The sequence below is a fragment of the Chelmon rostratus genome, chromosome 24 (genome assembly GCF_017976325.1).
Source record: "Chelmon rostratus isolate fCheRos1 chromosome 24, fCheRos1.pri, whole genome shotgun sequence".
Classification (NCBI taxonomy): Eukaryota; Metazoa; Chordata; class Actinopteri; order Chaetodontiformes; family Chaetodontidae; genus Chelmon; species Chelmon rostratus.
Window position 1 is genome coordinate 3,119,050 of NC_055681.1, and position 17,520 is coordinate 3,136,569.

The 17,520-nt window shown below is 41.6% G+C and overlaps 1 protein-coding gene and 1 non-coding gene across 2 annotated transcripts in view; one reads left to right on the forward strand and one right to left on the reverse strand.

Moving 5' to 3' along the window:
* LOC121627674 (cilia- and flagella-associated protein 47-like) overlaps nucleotides 1-15,890 on the forward strand; it is a 32,431-nt gene extending 16,541 nt beyond the window's left edge. The window contains 25 exon segments of the mRNA XM_041966700.1: nucleotides 807-957; nucleotides 1,205-1,293; nucleotides 1,637-1,670; nucleotides 3,459-3,564; nucleotides 4,405-4,576; nucleotides 4,578-4,618; nucleotides 4,701-4,838; nucleotides 4,894-5,019; nucleotides 5,091-5,158; nucleotides 5,501-5,569; nucleotides 8,297-8,406; nucleotides 8,408-8,449; nucleotides 8,535-8,651; nucleotides 9,033-9,093; nucleotides 10,248-10,320; nucleotides 10,323-10,410; nucleotides 10,682-10,817; nucleotides 11,277-11,345; nucleotides 11,850-11,954; nucleotides 12,527-12,683; nucleotides 12,796-12,864; nucleotides 14,234-14,381; nucleotides 14,672-14,858; nucleotides 15,221-15,226; nucleotides 15,723-15,890. Of these exon segments, the coding sequence (XP_041822634.1) occupies nucleotides 807-957; nucleotides 1,205-1,293; nucleotides 1,637-1,670; nucleotides 3,459-3,564; nucleotides 4,405-4,576; nucleotides 4,578-4,618; nucleotides 4,701-4,838; nucleotides 4,894-5,019; nucleotides 5,091-5,158; nucleotides 5,501-5,569; nucleotides 8,297-8,406; nucleotides 8,408-8,449; nucleotides 8,535-8,651; nucleotides 9,033-9,093; nucleotides 10,248-10,320; nucleotides 10,323-10,410; nucleotides 10,682-10,817; nucleotides 11,277-11,345; nucleotides 11,850-11,954; nucleotides 12,527-12,683; nucleotides 12,796-12,864; nucleotides 14,234-14,381; nucleotides 14,672-14,858; nucleotides 15,221-15,226; nucleotides 15,723-15,890 (2,530 nt within the window).
* On the reverse strand, nucleotides 7,952-8,022 carry trnag-gcc. Its single transcript has one exon. It is a non-coding gene; the product is annotated as a tRNA-Gly (tRNA).
* Nucleotides 15,891-17,520: the final 1,630 nt, after the last annotated feature.

Genomic DNA, 17,520 nt, shown 5'->3' on the forward strand with positions numbered 1-17,520 from the left:
TGAACTTATATTGGAGAGACTGTAAGGACTAGTCATTACCGATTTGCTATCTGAATTCTTTCTTCAATGGTTTTGAGATCACCATTAACTTCACTGTCCTTAATTTAGTCTCCATGAGTGCCATTGTCTTCAAATCATTTCATGGTTATAAAAGAGACTTTGAAATCTCTTGGAGTTTATCTCAAAGACGGACTCTTCATCCAGCAAACTAATTACAGACTATTCTTTTCAGCTACACACACAGTTTAATGATGTATTTACAGGCGGAGATTAAAAAATAAAATAATCATGGAAAACAGACTTCTACAATGCAATTATGAAACATTGGTTCATGTCTTTGTAGTGTGTATCAACAAATACGTAACTAAAATGTTATTGTTAGTCAAGAAGTGCTGTCTTTGCATCCGCACAGGCCTGTGCCCTGCAAAGAAAAAGAAAAGCCCTCCACAACTTAGTCAGTTTTTCAGTTATTCAGAGTCCACGTTGAGTAAATTTAGTTTCGCCTTGAGACTGTAGCTCATTAAAATGTATCAGCTTTGCTCTCAAGTGAGGCCTCTATAAAAATAGCCCATGTCCCATTTTGAATCCCTAGCTTTACTCTCAGAAATGCTGTCTTTAAGGACAGTGCCATTATGCAGAAAAATAGCATTGAGATTCTGCTGATTCATTGCTATCATAACCTAAAAATGGGAGGTTATCCAGTAAAGTAACTGAATTGTAAAAACACCGTGGAGAGCCTTCTGGCTCCCGTAGGACAGAGGCTAAATTATCAGATAATTGTCTGTTGGCTGTGGTGATTTTCACAGTGCGAGCACTGAACTGACCATCCAGTTCAGCTGCTCCTTCGTGGAGGCCAGGGAGGCAGTCCTTGTGCTCATTCCCAGCTCTCCTTTTGGCCTGCGCGGCACTACCCTCGCCTTCAGTCTGAAGACCGATGCCAGTCACATCACATCCGCAGTGAGTATAATTAGCTAAAGGGATGGACGGACTGTCATGCTACAGTTACTGCACTGCTGAAATAGTAGTTGGCTACAAGCCTCACTTACTGATTTGTTGATAGCTTGCTAGCCGTCCATCTGTCTGACTGAATCACTCCTCACTAGGCTGCTGTGTCTAACACACCATACTTAGCTTGGAGTGCAGTGTGTTTCTGAAGGCTGGTAACTAGATGGCAGACTGACTGCTTCCTACTGTCTCTCGTTAGAACACTGTCAAGTGCAAGTCTCCATGCTGCCAGCTGAAGGTCATCCAAGTGGCCATAACTAGCCCTTTCAACAGAAAAGCTGTGGTCAGGTACGTGTCTGTGTCCATGTACACATGCTTGGACACAATTTGTTAAGAATCCTCTCTTAACATTAAAAGATGAAAGTTTTATAGCACATGCACCCAAATTACAAAAAAGTAACCTCGTGAACCGAGTAGAATCTGTCCGGATAGCCTTGGCCTTATTTTCCCGCGTTTTAGATATTGGAAAGGTTTGTGAGATTTAGTACAGTGGAGGTGAATTAAATTTTTTATTTAAAAAATGTAACAGCAGTGTGGCTCTCCAGACAAAGTCTTGGTACAGTATGTGTTTTTGTGCTGTGTTGCTGAATTTAAACCTCTCTGCTGTGTGTGTATGTGCGTGTTTGTTTAGGGTGGTGCTGGTGGAGCCTCCATTCAGTCTGACAGTATAAATGACATCTTTTTTCCCAGGCCCCCTCCAAGGCCAAGTAACACATATACCATATCCAACACTCAACAGACACACACAGTTTCAGGAAGAGTTTGACATTGAATAGTTTGACAGAAGAGATGAGAACATCTATATCACTCTCGTGTGTTAAATATGAAGCTACAGGCAGCAGCTGGTTAGATTATCTTAGGATAAAGTTCTAGTTTATGCTAAATTCTAGTTTCATTGGGGGTGGTTATGTGTGGGACTATGTCTTGGCTTGGTGTGGTGTCTTCCTGGAGTCTAGCCACTAGTTGCCTGGCAACCTTACAGTGCCAGCAAGACTGTTGGAAATCAGGAAGACATAATTCTGCACAAAACCCCATTTGAGAGACCGTTTTTAGTGCAGATTAAACAAAAGATATATGCTAATCAGTGAGCTTTAGAAGTGATGGAGGGAAGATTTTTGTTACATCTGGACGGAGCCAGGCTGGATGTTTCCTCTTGTGTCGGTCTAAATTATCTGTATACTGTTCATAGCATATTTATTGAAAAGACATGGTGTTCCTCCTGCCACTCACAGCTCCAGAGGGTGAGATAGAGTACAAGATTGTTCCCCAGGACAGTACGGTGTTGTCAATAAGAATAGCTGTTCAGTATGCATCTCTCACCGTTGGAGATGTCTTCAAAGCCAACCAATTCTGCTCCTCCTCTTAATCAAGAATTGACTATGATGATTTGAGGTTTAGCTGAGGTCATCTGTGGTGCACCTAAATCAACAGGTGTCGTCTAATTTCCATTTCCTTCGCCTCCATCTTTCAGCATAGAGATGATTTCAGACAAGAGCTGTGGGGAGGAGATGGATGGAAGGAGAGTGCACAGATCTCAGTAAGAACCAACACACAAATGCACACATGCTCTGTAGTCTGTGCTGCCTTAATTACTGTTTAATCCTCTGACACATCTCATGTCTGCTCGGGTATATACATACATACATATGTGTGTGTGTCAACACCCTTAATGACTCACATGATAGCCAGAGACTACCTGAGACTTCCTACCAGTCAGTTAGAACTGAAGAAGCCTTTTGGATGAGAGGCAAAACATCTTCTAAACTTCAAACAAGTCCATTTGCCTTTTGGAAAAACCTTAGAACTTACTGAAGATATGTGTCTAATTTCTCAGGCTAAGGAGAAAATATTCAGTGCATATTGAATTAGATAAAATTAGCTGAATAAAATCTTCATCCTGGTGCAGTTTAATGCTCTGTTTACAGGACAGTGCCCTGGCTCTGTTACAGTAGAGTGCAAAATGGAAAATACTGTGAGCCAATACCAAAATAATGCTAATTTTGTACATACAGAGACTGTAAAATAAATCATTCTTATTCCTAACACAGTGTTACTTTTTGTCAAGAGCCAGGTACCTTTAAACTTCAGAGAAAAAGAGCAGAGGTTTAGTTTACAGGTCTGACAGCAGCAAAAAAAACTGCTTGCCCTCTAAAATTATCTCAAAGACATTGCTTATTTTCATGGGTGGATGTTATTGATTACAAATTTTCTGGTCAGGTCAGCTATTAAATATGGGGTGAAGGAAATGTTTAGATTTGGTCTTACGTGGTGGAAGAGAAAACATTTTAGTAAGTAAGCATGGCTTCATTTCTGCATAATGGTAGAGCCAAATTTTAAGAACAGGCAAAAACCAAATGGCATATTTACCACAGGTATTCATGTTTAATTATATAGGGTCTCTAAACATAGTGACTCTAATTCAAGGCCATGTCTGTCTCTGTGCGTCCTTTTAGGTGGGAGATATAGTCCGAGTGATAAAGGCAACAGCAGACGTGCCTTTTCCTTCCCCTCTAACTGTCAGGCCCAGTCCTAACATAGTCTTCATCACCAGCAATTCTAGTTGGAAAACTGTCAAACTATATGTTGCTCATAAAGCATTTTAAGGAATCATAGCACAATCCGAGTGACAGTGAATGTTTTTACTGTCGCTGTCTTTCCATTCACCAAATATTCTGAACGTCGCTCAACCTCATCGCTCAATCACCACTCAAAATCATTCAATCATTAAAAATTTAAATGCATATTTATATTTAGGAGTCAAAGCAATGTTGCTCGCTGCTGGAGCCCAATTGTTTTTGTTCTTATTGTTCTTTCTTATTAATTTACTCTGCTAAAGTGTGCAGCAGAAACCGGACAACCAAACATCACCAAAATGGACAGGTGGCTTGCAAATTCCAGTCATTATAATATCTTGTAAGAACTCACTGTTTTAGAAAATCGCTGTGAAGTACTGATCACCAGCAAAATATTTCATCATGGTTACTGTTAGAGGTCATTCAGTTATTTACTCTCATTGACTTCATTGCAGTACTTCACTAATTATATGCAGAGCGAAATAAATGTCAAATAAACGTTATCGTCAGCTGCTGTCATGTATCTGTCATGCTGTGATAGCTACAGTAACATCACCTGTTTTTTTAGGTTGTCCTGTCAGAAAGTTGTCCGATGGCAAATATCTAATTATTTTTAATTTCTTTGCAAAATCATCAAAAATTGGCAGGTGGCTTGAATTTCCACCCATGACTCAGGCACACATAATGACATGATGTGGCGACATGACAGGAACATATTCAAATTTAAAAGGCGCCAGTCGTAATATTTTCTCTTTGAAGCAGTGTATTTAAAGTGAGAAGCGGCTGAAATAATAATAATATCAACACTGATGTTTTTCTCCGCCAGTAGACCCAGTTATGTGTGTATCAGTACAAAGCCTACACTGCCAGGTGGGGCAGGTGTGTGAGGAGATGATGCCGCTGATCAGTATGGCCTGGGAGGCAGCTCTGGCCATCTGGGGTCAACACAGCATGAGTGCAGATGAACGCAGGAGGTCGATGCTGAAATACACTTTGTATAGCATCCACAGCTGCTTGCAAGCTTCTGAAACAACCAGTAAACACACCTAATCACTGTGGAGCAATACTTTGAGATGTCTTTCCTGTTGTTTATATTTTGCTTGCTGTCCCTCTTCTTCTGTTTTCTGCTGAGAGAAGTTCAGCACAGTAGAAAAATATAATAAAGTGCAACGGTTTCTTTGCCATAACACTTTACCCAGTACTTTTATAATACCTACAGTATAAAAGAAGACACCAACATACCATGGGAGAATCCAGCAGGTACGGGGATTCATTTGATCCATTTAGCTTGGCCAATTAATTTTCTTTTCAAGAGATGGTTGTCATGTCGACATCCTCTTGTGGATCCAGGCAGACTCTGTGTGGCAGTTTGCATGTCTACAGGCTAGAGGCGCTGGTTACAGGTAAATACCAGCTGTTATCAGAGCTTAAACCTCCAAATGTTATGCTGAGTTTGTGGTCGTTTCATGTGATTAATGATTCACGTTACCAAAATCTCCTTTGTGACCACAGGGGGGGTATCCATCCACTTGGACCTCCGTTTGCCTGCTCACCGTTCAGTCACGCAAGACATACCACTGGTGAGCGGCAAGAGAAAATGTATTAATCAGTCTGTGTGTGCACTGCTTATTAAGGGCTGAGCTAAAAGCATTTCATTAATTATGAATGATGAATAATATTGCCTTCATAATGAGAAACTGAGAGTGGTAACTCTGAATATGCAGCAACGAAAAGTGTGGTTGAAAAGCATCTTTGACTAATTACTTCACTTGACTGAAACTAACATTGAAAGTTTTAGGTTGGAAAAGTAAGTAATATTTTTGATGATAGTTTATTAAAACTGATTTTTAACATTTAGTCCAAATATTTAATAACGGTGGGTTAAGTGGTGGGTCAAGATGAGCCGTATGTGTCTGTCACAGCACAATGAGATCCAGCGAGACTAGAAAATGCAGGCTGAGTTGTACAGTGAAGGCTTCTCTGGCCCAAAGGTTGTGCACAATGCATTGTCATGGTAATGCATTGTTTTCTTTTTTTGTGTTTTCTTCATGCTGTCTGGCTCCTTTGTCACATTCTTGCTATTTAACTTTGCTTGTTATACACTTTCTGATAGACAATGAAATCTTTAAAGCGGCTGGCCTTGAGTTAGCCTGTATTCAGGATAATTCAACATCAGCAGCACTTCCCCTGTTACCAATGCTCATCCACCAAGCCCTCATATTTGCCCTTTCTTCTCATTAGCCTCCTCCGTTCCACCCTCGCAGGGAACAGTCAGCTCAGGACCACTTATCTCGATGCATCAAACAGCAGCACATTGTCTGGCCTGTGTGGCTGTTAAGATGATATCAGGGAATTTCAGCTTCCTCTGTGGCCAGCATCGTCTTCCACTCGAGCAACTGAGCTTTTTCTTTTTGAGAAAGCTCAAAAAGCTTTTCTACAAAAGTTACTACAGCAACTTGATCCAGCTGTGTTGCTTGTTGGACACAGGGAGTTGTAATTGTAGAAGAAGAGGCATTTAAAATGTAATTTTAAATGCCTCTTCTTTAGCTCACATAGTGAGAGCCCATATGCGTCAGTGCAACAATGATTTTCCTTTTTAAGTAATTAATTCATTTAATTATTAAAGTTCTAGGAAAAAAGCTATTCTGGATTTTATGATTGTTGTCATGCTGTAATAGCTGTGTGTCATGATGGTCTTGTGGTCAAAACACAGGCAATGCCATAGTAACAATACCTGTTTTATTTATTTATATATATATATATATATATATATATATATATATATATATATATATCTGTATGTGTGTGTGTGTGTGTGTGTGTGTGTATATACACATTTATTTTTCCACAACAGCAAGGAGGATGAAAAATGACTAATAAATAGAATCCATCTTCCACCCGGGGCCGGGTCGCGGGGGCAGCAGTCTAAGCAGGGAAGCCCAGACTTCCCTCTCCCCAGACACTTCCTTCAGCTCTTCCAGGGGGACTCTGAGGCTTCCCAGGCCAGCCGAGCGACACAGTCCCTTCAGCGTGTCCTGGGTCTTCCCCGGGGCCTCCTCCCAGTGTGGCATGCCCAGAACACCCTCCCAGGAAGGCGTCCAGGAGGCATCTGATGTAGATGCCCGAGCCACCTCAGCTGGCGCCTCTCAACATGGAGGAGCAGCGGCTCTACTCTGAGCTCCTCTCGAGTGACAGATCTCCTCACCCTATCTCTAAGGCTGAGCTTGTATCCGAGATCTCGTTCTTTCGGTCATGACCCAAAGTTCATGACCATAGCTGAGGGTAGGAACATATGTAAAAAATTTGAAGAAATAAATGTTTATTTATTTAGAATAATAAATGTTAATAAATATATAAATACATATGTCAATCAATACGGAAGGCAAAGTTCCTTTGATGTGATAAATAGCAGCAGAATCAGCAAGATTCAAGATTCAATTCAAGAGTCTTTATTGTCATTGCGCATGTCAATGAAATTTTCATTGCAAGTCTAGTTCATGTAAACAATGTACACCAGGCATTAATATACAGTATAATATGATAAAGTAATGTTACTTGGTGTTAATATTGAAATAGATATAATATATAGGTAATGTAATAAGACGGTATAACATATTAACATAGAATTGTATAACATTAGGATGGGATATAAGCAGTTTGGTCAGAGTGATGTCATAGTCTGTTCTGCTGTTGTCCAGTCTGATATTTGTTTGTCTGTTTTACATGTGGATGGGCTGATCCAGTGACTGAATGCGCTGCCTGTCTGTCACAGCTTGTTGTGGCGAGGATAAGAGGAGTTACCCAGGATTACTTTGACTTCCTCGGCTTGACCTCTTGTCCTTCATCCTCCTCTCTGTCTCTTGGCTGTCTAGTTCCAGCCCAGTCACAGAGTTTGTTAAGTCTGCTGGCCTCGCCAGTCCCCAGCACACCATGGCATAGAACAGAGCGCTGGCTGCCCCACACTGGCAGAAGATGTGCAGGAGCTTGTTGTACACGCTGAGGGAATTGAGTCTCTTCAGTCTTGTGAACAGCGTGTTGTGTCCTGTCTAGTTTTTTATTGATTTCCCCAGCTCCTTGGGGTTGTCCAGTTTTGCTTATCACAACCTCAGAGGCATTGCCATCTACTCTGACATACTGTGGCCAGCCAGTGAACATCCGAGATGCAGTGTCAGGGTACGGTTGCATTGCCAGCAGCTTTTCCCCGAGGAGGCAGGGCTGAATGGTTGAAAGCACAAGAGAAGTCAAAAAACATGATTCTCAAAGTCAGCATATGGTTTTGGTAATGAAGTCATTTGTCATCGTCAATATTGAGGCTGTACGCTTAATTTTCCCTGAGCATTAACTAAAAGGACGAGGGGGAAAAAAAAGTAACTTGCATTGGCCGGGAATCGAACCCGGGCCTCCCGCGTGGCAGGCGAGAATTCTACCACTGAACCACCAATGCATTTGTATTTGCTTGAAGGGGGGGTGGGGGTTAGAACACGGCCTCTACACACTATAACGAGAGAGTAGTGTTTATTTTCTGCACACAATCGCGACACATTTTTTTCCATTCTAGCCTAATGCACTTAGACTTGAATAAAAGCTTGTCTGATCCTACAGGTAGTGACTGCTGAGAGTCGGCCCGTCATATACCCTGTGTGCACACTTTACACCAGTTTGTGTGTGTTTGACTGCCTGAACTTTATCCCTACCCCCAGGGAAAGCCGTCTTGACGTAATGACTGCGATGGTACCGAGCACGTGCTTACCCTTAGAGGAGTGGGAGAGCACCCCCTGCCTGTGGACCATGTGGTATTACACTGCCCTGCAGGTCAAACCACGCACACATCTGGATCATCCCGACTACAGCAAGAACAAACTCACTCTCAAGCATGTAAGCTAATATCTGCCACATATAGTTGAACACAAAATAGTCTGTGTGTGTGTGAGTATTTATTTCCTGAACATCCATGAGGATGGTTGCAGACCTGTCTGTTGTAAGTGGCACCTCCTCCCTGAAGGTTAAAGCTGGTGGCAGTGCTCCGTACACCCTGGCTGTGTCACCATGGAAATGAGGAAAACAGACAGGTCATTCTTTTATCTTTCCCCCACTGCATGTTTGTGATTGTGGGGTTTGGTGTTTTGTTAATATGTGACAGGGAAGGCAGCAGCACTCAAAAGTTGTCTTCATTTGTTTACTATATTCTATTACATTTGCTTAAACATATGCACGTAGACTAATATACTCTTGGTGTCTAAATGCCTGCTTTGATACTTATTTTTGAATGCTGTGGGTTTTGCTGTGTACAGCATAGTGTTTGTGTTGCGTGCATCTCGACCATCTTGTATTTCTAGATTTGTGTATACATCCACAGTATGTTTGCACAGGCAGTTCAGTCGGAGCAGATGTTGATTACATAAATAACACACACAGGAAAAATAAAAATAAACGGGACACTTCTTCCACCACTTTGTTTGCATTTCTAGAAAGTGATGACGGCCAAGAGGCAGACAAACACAAAGGTATGCTTAGTGTAGTGATTAAAAAATATGTGGGAGACTTTTGGTAAAACTCTGTTCATGAGATTGTTTCTGTTAACAAAAATAATACTTCATTGCGTTGTAGCTCTTCTCTTGTGTTTGCACCTCTGAACAGGAACTCCTCACAACACATCCTGCAGGAAATTAAACACATAATTTGACTGTTTAGCACCTAAAACAATTGCAAATCCTTATCAGTATCCACTCTCACATTTTATGACAGGATATGGAGGAAAGTGAGGAGTCTGACATGCAACAAAGGTCGCTGGCTGGAATCCAACCAGTGACAGTTGCAACCATGTGGCATGTGCTGCTCAGTGCCTCTGTAACTGAATGGTAGCCTCATGGTTACAGAGGCACTCTGTAACAACATATCTTAACAACACACACAAGTTGTAGTATTCAACAAGTATTCAACTTCTATAATTACTTTATAACACATAAGAATTTAAGTTTCTGAAACACAAATTTGAGTTGTGTGGTGGCACAATGGGGCTGCACGGTGGCTCGGTGGTTAGCAGCGTCGCCTCACAGCTAGAAGATCCTGCCAGGGGTCTTTCTGTGTGGAGTTTGCATGTTCTCCCTGTGCAGCGTGGGTTTTCACCGGGTTTTCCGGCTTCCTCCCACAGTCCAAAAACATGCTGAGGTTAATTGATAATTCTAAATTGCCCGTAGGTGTGAATGAGCGGTGTGCGTGGTTGTTTGTCTGTATGTCTGTATGTCTGTATATGTAGCCCTGTGGCAGGCTGGCGACCTGCCCAGGGTGTCCCCTGCCTTCGCCCGAGAGACGCCTGGGATAGGCTCCAGCCCCCCCGTGACCCTGCAAAGGATTCAGCGGTGTATAGATAATGGATGGATGGATGGTGGCACAATGGTCAGACATGAGAAAACCCTGGTCAAGCCCCTAAAAAGCAATGCTCTGTAGCTGGCTATTTCTTCTATATTGATGGCAAGTGAAAAGAGTAAATTCAGTTTAGGATTATTATTTGATTGCTAACATGCAGGTCCTGGAACAGTGTTTCTGCGGCGGCCACTGTGACAGCAGCAGAAACCCGTAATCTTCTCTCTGCACTTAGATCAAAAGACTTTGAGAACATCATAAGCAGAAAAAGCAGAAACAGAAGTGTTTGAAATGGTGTGTTCCCAGAACTCAGTTGCCATAGAGATCCCTATCAGTAACCTGCAAGGAGAGCGACTGAGGATGGATGTGTACCTGGAAGGAGTGAAGTCAACAGGGTTTCAGTTCCCCCATGGGAGACTCTCACCTACAAAGCTACGTTCTCCCCTGGCAGAGTCGGGGAGAGCACAGGCAGGAAAGACTCACCACTCTGTCGCTGACCTCCTTTCAAAATAAGTTTCTCATTTAAAGTCAAGATTCCTGTTCATTAAATGCTTTGTACAAATGCTCTAAAAAACATATTTGTCCTGAATCTGAGACGATTTTGTTACCATCACGATATGTAGTTAGGGATACAAATTACTATAGACCTTAACATGAGCTTGGTTTTGTCTATTTTGAACATTGTCATGAATCTGTGGCAGGTATACGGCTTTTGCATAAGTGTGCTGTGTGTTTTCTGTCAGGGTGTTGTTCCAGTCAGAGCTGGTGGGGGAGGTCTGGTATCGACTAGAGCTTTTTACTCTTCCTCCAGCAGTCATCCCACCACCACAAGCCTGCTGTCAGCTGGGCAAGTACACCAACACACCAACGCATTGCGTGCTTACTGGCTAGGAATGCGTGCTCACATACTGTATATGAACTCACACGATGGTGAATTTGTTCCAAGCGACGATTCCATCGTCAGGCTTTTCCCACGCCTCAGTTGTGTGTCCTCTCCTGACTCTCATATTGCACAGCAATTGCGGGGCTGAGGACCCTGAAACATCCCATAATAACCTTTATGTGTAAAATACAGCGGCTGTCTGCTTACATTTTGTGAGTCCACTTTGAGTTAAAACATCAAATGAACTAACAGACTCAAGAATGACACTTTTAGCTGCATATTAATTGTGCACACTACTAAGTAGCTCAGGAATTTCTAAATGCAACATTTTGGTCCTCATGGGGAATTAATTTCTTTACTTCAGGCCTTTTTGGACCATCTGTATTTTCCTCTCTGCTTTGGGAACAGTATGAGCCTTAATTTTTTTAACAGTTTTTAAGTGTATATAATAGTTTGTTGAGCTACTTGTAGCCAACAGTAACCCCAGAAACTACACACCGCAAGTTGATTCAGGAAGTACTGTTAGTACACATGCTTACATTCACCTTTGTGTCTCATCCTTAGGTTTATCAACTCAGTATTCCTTTCCATTATTTCAGAAAAAAAGCTTAATTTATCACAGCATGCATCTGATGTTACCTTGCTCCTGCCCCAGGGGAAATTGATTTAACATTATTTTTTGATGTTCGGTGGGTATTTGATTGTTTTTGCTTCGGATTTCATCTCATAAAAGAACCATGCATACTAAGATGCATGATAACACAGTCGTCTTTTAACTCGCATCCTGGAACAAACGAGTCAGTTCGAGAGAAAGGACTTGCTGTGTATCTGGATGGAAAGATGTGGGTTGCCTAGCAGTGTGATTTAAAGGGTTTTTATCTTTGAGCATGAGTGTGTTTATCCTCCCCTACTGTTCACATGAAAACTATTCCCTGTGTGTTTACTTGTGCCATTGTGTGTGTGTGTGTGTGTGTGTGTGTGTGTGTGTGTGTGTGTGTGTGTGTGTGTGTGTGTGTGTGTTCCAGCTTATTGTTGAGCCCCACTCCTCCACCCAGCTTGGTGTCCATTTCAGTCCTTCATCCATTGGAGAGGGGAGCCACACAACAAAGATCACTTTCACGTGCCCTGAGGTGTATATACACACACACACAAACAAACACAAAGAGAAAATGGATTACATAAATCACCATCCCCTGCTTTCACACACACACAAGAACACATGCAGACACACATAGGTACAGGAATAGCTCACTTCTTTTTCCTCTTAAATTGGTTTAAGCAGGTGCTCTCATTTTATTTACTGCCTCATCACTCCCAATCATCCACATGAGGCTTGGAGCAATCAGATCACCTCATAAAGCTTTTCATTGGCCTAGATTGTACATTTTATTTAAGGCACAGGAGGCTGTTCACTGGAGCTGGGTGATATAAACAACAGAAAGAACGATAGAAACATTTCTTTCATAAGAAAACTAGAATGGAATAAAAGATTAGGGGAATTTTTAAGCTCAAAAAAGGCAATAACTTATTGTGATATATGTTGATATCAACTTCAATGGAAACAATTATCGTGATATATATCAGGGTTAGGCCTTGTGACCACATCACTTTGTCTTCCCTCCTGTGTATTGCCCTCATGCTTTCTCCTTTTTAATTTCTTGTCTGGCCACCTGTGTGTTGGTCTGTCTCTGTCGTTCTTCAGTTGCAGGAATGGTCTGTGTTGTTGAGTGGACGTGGCCTTAACCCAGAGAGCGAGGAGCCCCTGTGCATCTCTTCCCTGATTGGCTCCAACGCCTCCCTAGCTGTTCCCTTCGTGAACCCCGCTGAGCTCCCAGTCGTTCTCGATATCACGCTCACAGGTCACAGGCACTTTTTGTACTGTACACATACTCTGTCGCTCGTGAGTTCTTCTCGCATGCATGAGACACACACACACGTCCCTAATACTGTATTCTTCCTGTCTCAGATGAGGACCCCCGAGCTGACATCAAGTCACGACAGACAAGGAGATCTTCCTTATCCCTCTGAGCCACACTGAAGGTGTGTTACATTAACTTTTCAACATGTAATGATAAAATGTTAAATAAATCAATTTTATCAGCCGACACATACGATGAAGCACCAAGCACAAGTAAAATAATTTATTTTAAGACTGTCCTAATCAGTGTTTTCTATATCAATAATAGAGCAGATGATTATGTATAACATTAAATGGGTCAATTGTAGAAATGAACAGATTTATTACTCACATCTGCAGTTCCACTCACCACGACAGCTCATTGTTTCAGGTTTCTGGCCAGCAACATTACTGTTTTGATTTGCTCTTATCAACCTTGCTTACAGCTACAACATCGAAGATGCTCTGATTGTGGTAGATCTTTTTTATGCACTATGTATTGCCAATTCTTGGAAGTGTTCAAGTAACAGTAGGGACATGACACCCTTGGAATAACAGGATATTCGATAGTGCCAAAGTACAGACTGTGGTTAAATAACCAGAAGGCTTAAGACGTGGTAACTTACCACACTGACAATAACAAAAACATTTAAGGATTATTATGAACTATTGTTTCTGGCTGGACATCATCCCAAAAATAATGGTGGTCACTGACAGGATAAGGTAGGACTTTACTGTGAACACCTGTATGTGCTGAGCTCAGTAATAAGTCCTGCTCCGGCTGCTTCTGCTGCACTTTGTCTTCAGTGTCATTTCTCTCCACCACATGATAAACCTTGTGTACACTACTTTCTCAGCAGCAAACAGCAGATGGACACAGTCAGCGGCTAGCTGGTGAACATAGTGGAGCATTTAGCAGCTAAAGAGACAAAAGCAGAGCTAAAAGGAGAGTAAATATTAGATTTAAATTCATCAGGTCAACACAGACACAGGCACCAATACTGCAGAATGCATATACAGGCAATAACTTGCTATGTTGGCAGTAAGAACTTTTTGAAGTTAACTTTCTGCTGCTCCAGCTGGCCAAAAAGTCTATTAATCCAGCTGTAACTTTTTCACTCTCAATGTTGTGTCTTTGCTGTTTCTAAATGAAGAAAAAAATCCTTTCAACAAAACAGATAAATATCCAGCAGATGCTCAGTGTGTCTTAAGATTCAAAAGAAGCAATGATAAATATCCTTGTATCAAAGGCTTCTTCACTAACAGACAGAAGGAATGTGAAGAGCTGTTCTTCATCAGCTTCTTCATAAATCAGTCTGAGAATATATCACAGGAACGAAAAGTCCAATGTTTTCTGGTTTACTTGAAATCAACTGCACATGTCCACATGGCAGCCATTGCAATACATTTTAAAGAATTATGGTTTCCAGAGTGCAAGTTTGTATTTCTCATTTGGTTACCAGGCAGAAAACATGTTTGTGACCGCAAGTTTGTCTTCCATCCTGGCTGCAGGTGTACAAATCAGTGAAGGGATTGGTTTTTATGTGCCCGAGGTGTTTGCTCCTCCCGCTGTGGAGCTACAGCAGCCCTGGCTCTGCATCACTATGAAGCAGCAGCCCGCTGCTTTAAGCAATAGCACCTTTGGTACAAACAACGTGAGGTATGTGTGTGTTTTTTTATCTGCAGAGGCTATATCTGAATCTATGCCTGGTCTCAGATACGTTTCGAGACAGTATTGCACAATGGCTCAGTTTTCAATGTGTTACAGTATGAAAAACTCCAAACAGCCAAACTGAAATTCTTGCCTTTAAACACAAAATGCTGTCCTTACATACACTGCAAAATCACTCAGTCCTCTTTATACAGACAACACATTTTAGTGCTGGTTCATTGCTATTCCAAAACGAAGCATAAATACTGTTTATAAAATTCTACCCATGAATATTTCAGGTCAGGGCAGGAATTGACAACCATCTGTTGGATTTACCCTCTCCGTGGGATTCCTGTGGAAGTGCCTATTGAGAACTCACCACTTGGCATGGTCCAATGTGAAATGGGCTGCCAGCTGGAAAGGAAGGTGGATATACTGCTCACTCAATGTGTGCCGGGGAATCAGGACCGGAAAGGACAAGAAGGTGTGTGCCAATTTGTAAATTTCAGCCTTTCCAAGTCAGAGTGGTCTTACAATATCAGAAAACCATATGATGATCTGTTTTAAACCTTGTTACAATGACGGGATATTTTATATCTGCGCGACATCACACAGGGAAGGCCACATATTTAATGCATGAGGAGATTGTTTAAACTGTCATCAAGTAACTACGATGATAACGACATGAGAGGTGTCAGTATCTGTCTGATTCAGCTCTGCAGGTGATTGATTGATGAACACGTTGTATGTTGGCTTCGTGGTAATTAATCAGAGCAGCACGTCGCAATTGGAAAAAGGAATCACTTTTTTTTTGAAGTAGGGAAAAGTTGATACAACATGTCAGTCAGTCACAAGTAGGTAAGACACAAGACTGAGATGAGTTTGATTATCACCAGTTGTGACTTTGTTATTCTTTCAAATCCAAAGTTACATCGTCCATATAAAGTTTGAAAACAATTTCTGGACCAAAATGTGCTCTCACATCTCAACGTATTTATTGTGAAGCACATGCAGGATGTTGCAAGTCAGAATAGTAGCTTGACACTGAAATTTGCTCACTGCAACATATGAAGAGAGACGAATAGAAACTGTATTTGAGGTAGAGTGTTCACATTTCTCCAAGAACTGTTCATCTTAATAACATCAGTGCCTGTGCTGATACTGATCTGACGGATTTGATCGGTGCATCTCCATCTGTAACAGTAAACTGCACTGAATGGCCTTAAGACATTTTAATTTCACAAAGTAGTTGTTCAAGCACAGGAACTCTGTCGGTTTTCTTTTTTGTGGTGCTCCTTGCACCTGCTCAATCACCTCCTTCCCACCTCTCACTTCTGGACATTTCCCCAGGTGACGATGGAAGACTTCCTGTGCGACAGCGAAGCAGAGCACTCTGAGGTGGAGGACTGCCTTTCTGTCTGCATCGAGGCGGTGAGGAGGGACCCTGAGACCGGCATCGCAACACTCACCCTTGATGTAGTCTACACTCCCCTCAGGCCATGCAGGTTACAGTACTGAGCACACACAAACACACACATACAAACCTGTTCAAAGAAAATATGACACACATTGACAAGTGTGCAAAAGGAAATACACACTGGGAAAAATATTCAGATCGTCAGAGGAGGAATGTGTCTTTTTGTTGTTGAGACTCAGCAGCTTTTGAGTTCAGTCCTGTTGTTTTCCTCACAAAACCACTCCACTGGTTGTGTTACCAGTTAAAGCAAACAGACACTTTACACACCCGAGGAAAACCATTTTACACACAAGAACACATAGAAAAAAGAAACACAGACACTTTTTGAGAGACGCAGACCACAGACACACACCACATTAAAAGCCAAAACACCAAACATACGCTGGCACGTTCTGAGAAAGATGTAGACGTACACAAAAGCTCATTACCGGGAGAAATGAACACACGCACACACACACACACACACACACACACACACACACACACACGGTGAGATTATGCAGACTCTGAGAGAGGCAGACAAATGCTTCAGAAGTTCAAAAGCACATGCACTCAAAAGAAAGGAAAAGAAAAACACGAAATTGCACACACTCAGAGAGACAAATATGCACACCTCCTGGGTGCAGGAGAAAAACAAAAGGATGCTAAAAATAGGTCAGAAAAAAACAAAACAAGCACATACAGAACTTGCACATTCACACACAGACACACAACAGGAAGGAAGGCGTACAGACGATCTGTTTATTGTTCTCTCGACAGATAACACACTTGCATTGAGCGTTGTGAGTAAGCACTGCATTCATTTATCTCATCTTTCTTCCTCTACTCTCTCCTCTCCCTCCACCTCTCGCTGTCTCCCATCTTCTCTATTGCTCTCTGTCTCTCTCAGGTGGGTGTGGCCTCTGCATTCATTTATTACTAACTGTCTGCATGTGCTGAGTCTTAATGTTTGTAGCTAAAGGTTGCTGTGCTCTCTCAGAGGTAAAGGGGAAGGCCAGCACATTAGCTGCCTCTGCTTCAACAGTACATGCCATGTTAGGTCAGATCCCCAGAGTTAACACATTAACTTTGGTGTGACCTAAAAACACATTTGACTCTTTTTTAGATCTGTTACACCAGGGATTCTCCTCCTGCTTTTCCAATCAGACCACATATAGTTTACAATGGGAGTCAGTGAGATAAAGCATTTACATTTTGACTGAAGCTTCTTAGGTTTGAATTGTGAAGCACAGTGTATCCTTGACACTTCGATGAGACAGTTTTTAAGTTGGCGGTTCTTTTCATGTCAGGTCAGTCCATAAAAATTATTTTCTACTTTTGCTGAGAGCATAAAAAAAACTCTTTACAACTGCAATAATAATTAGACCTGTATTCCATTAGTAATTAATAGAACCAAACCCAACTTGGATTTTAGGCCAAATTTTGGTCGTGTAAAATATCTGATAATGATATATTGGTTGATAATATTTTTTAACATAAACATAAAACACAGACAAGCACTTTTTGCATGTTATTCATTATTATTTTGACAAAAGCACAAGCAATACTTCGAACCAAGGCGCAAAAAATAAGTAAGAAGAAATACAAGTTTATGCATATAAGTGGTTTTTAAATGACTTCTTTTACATTTCTTTACTGACATTTATCAACCAACATATAGACAGACACCAG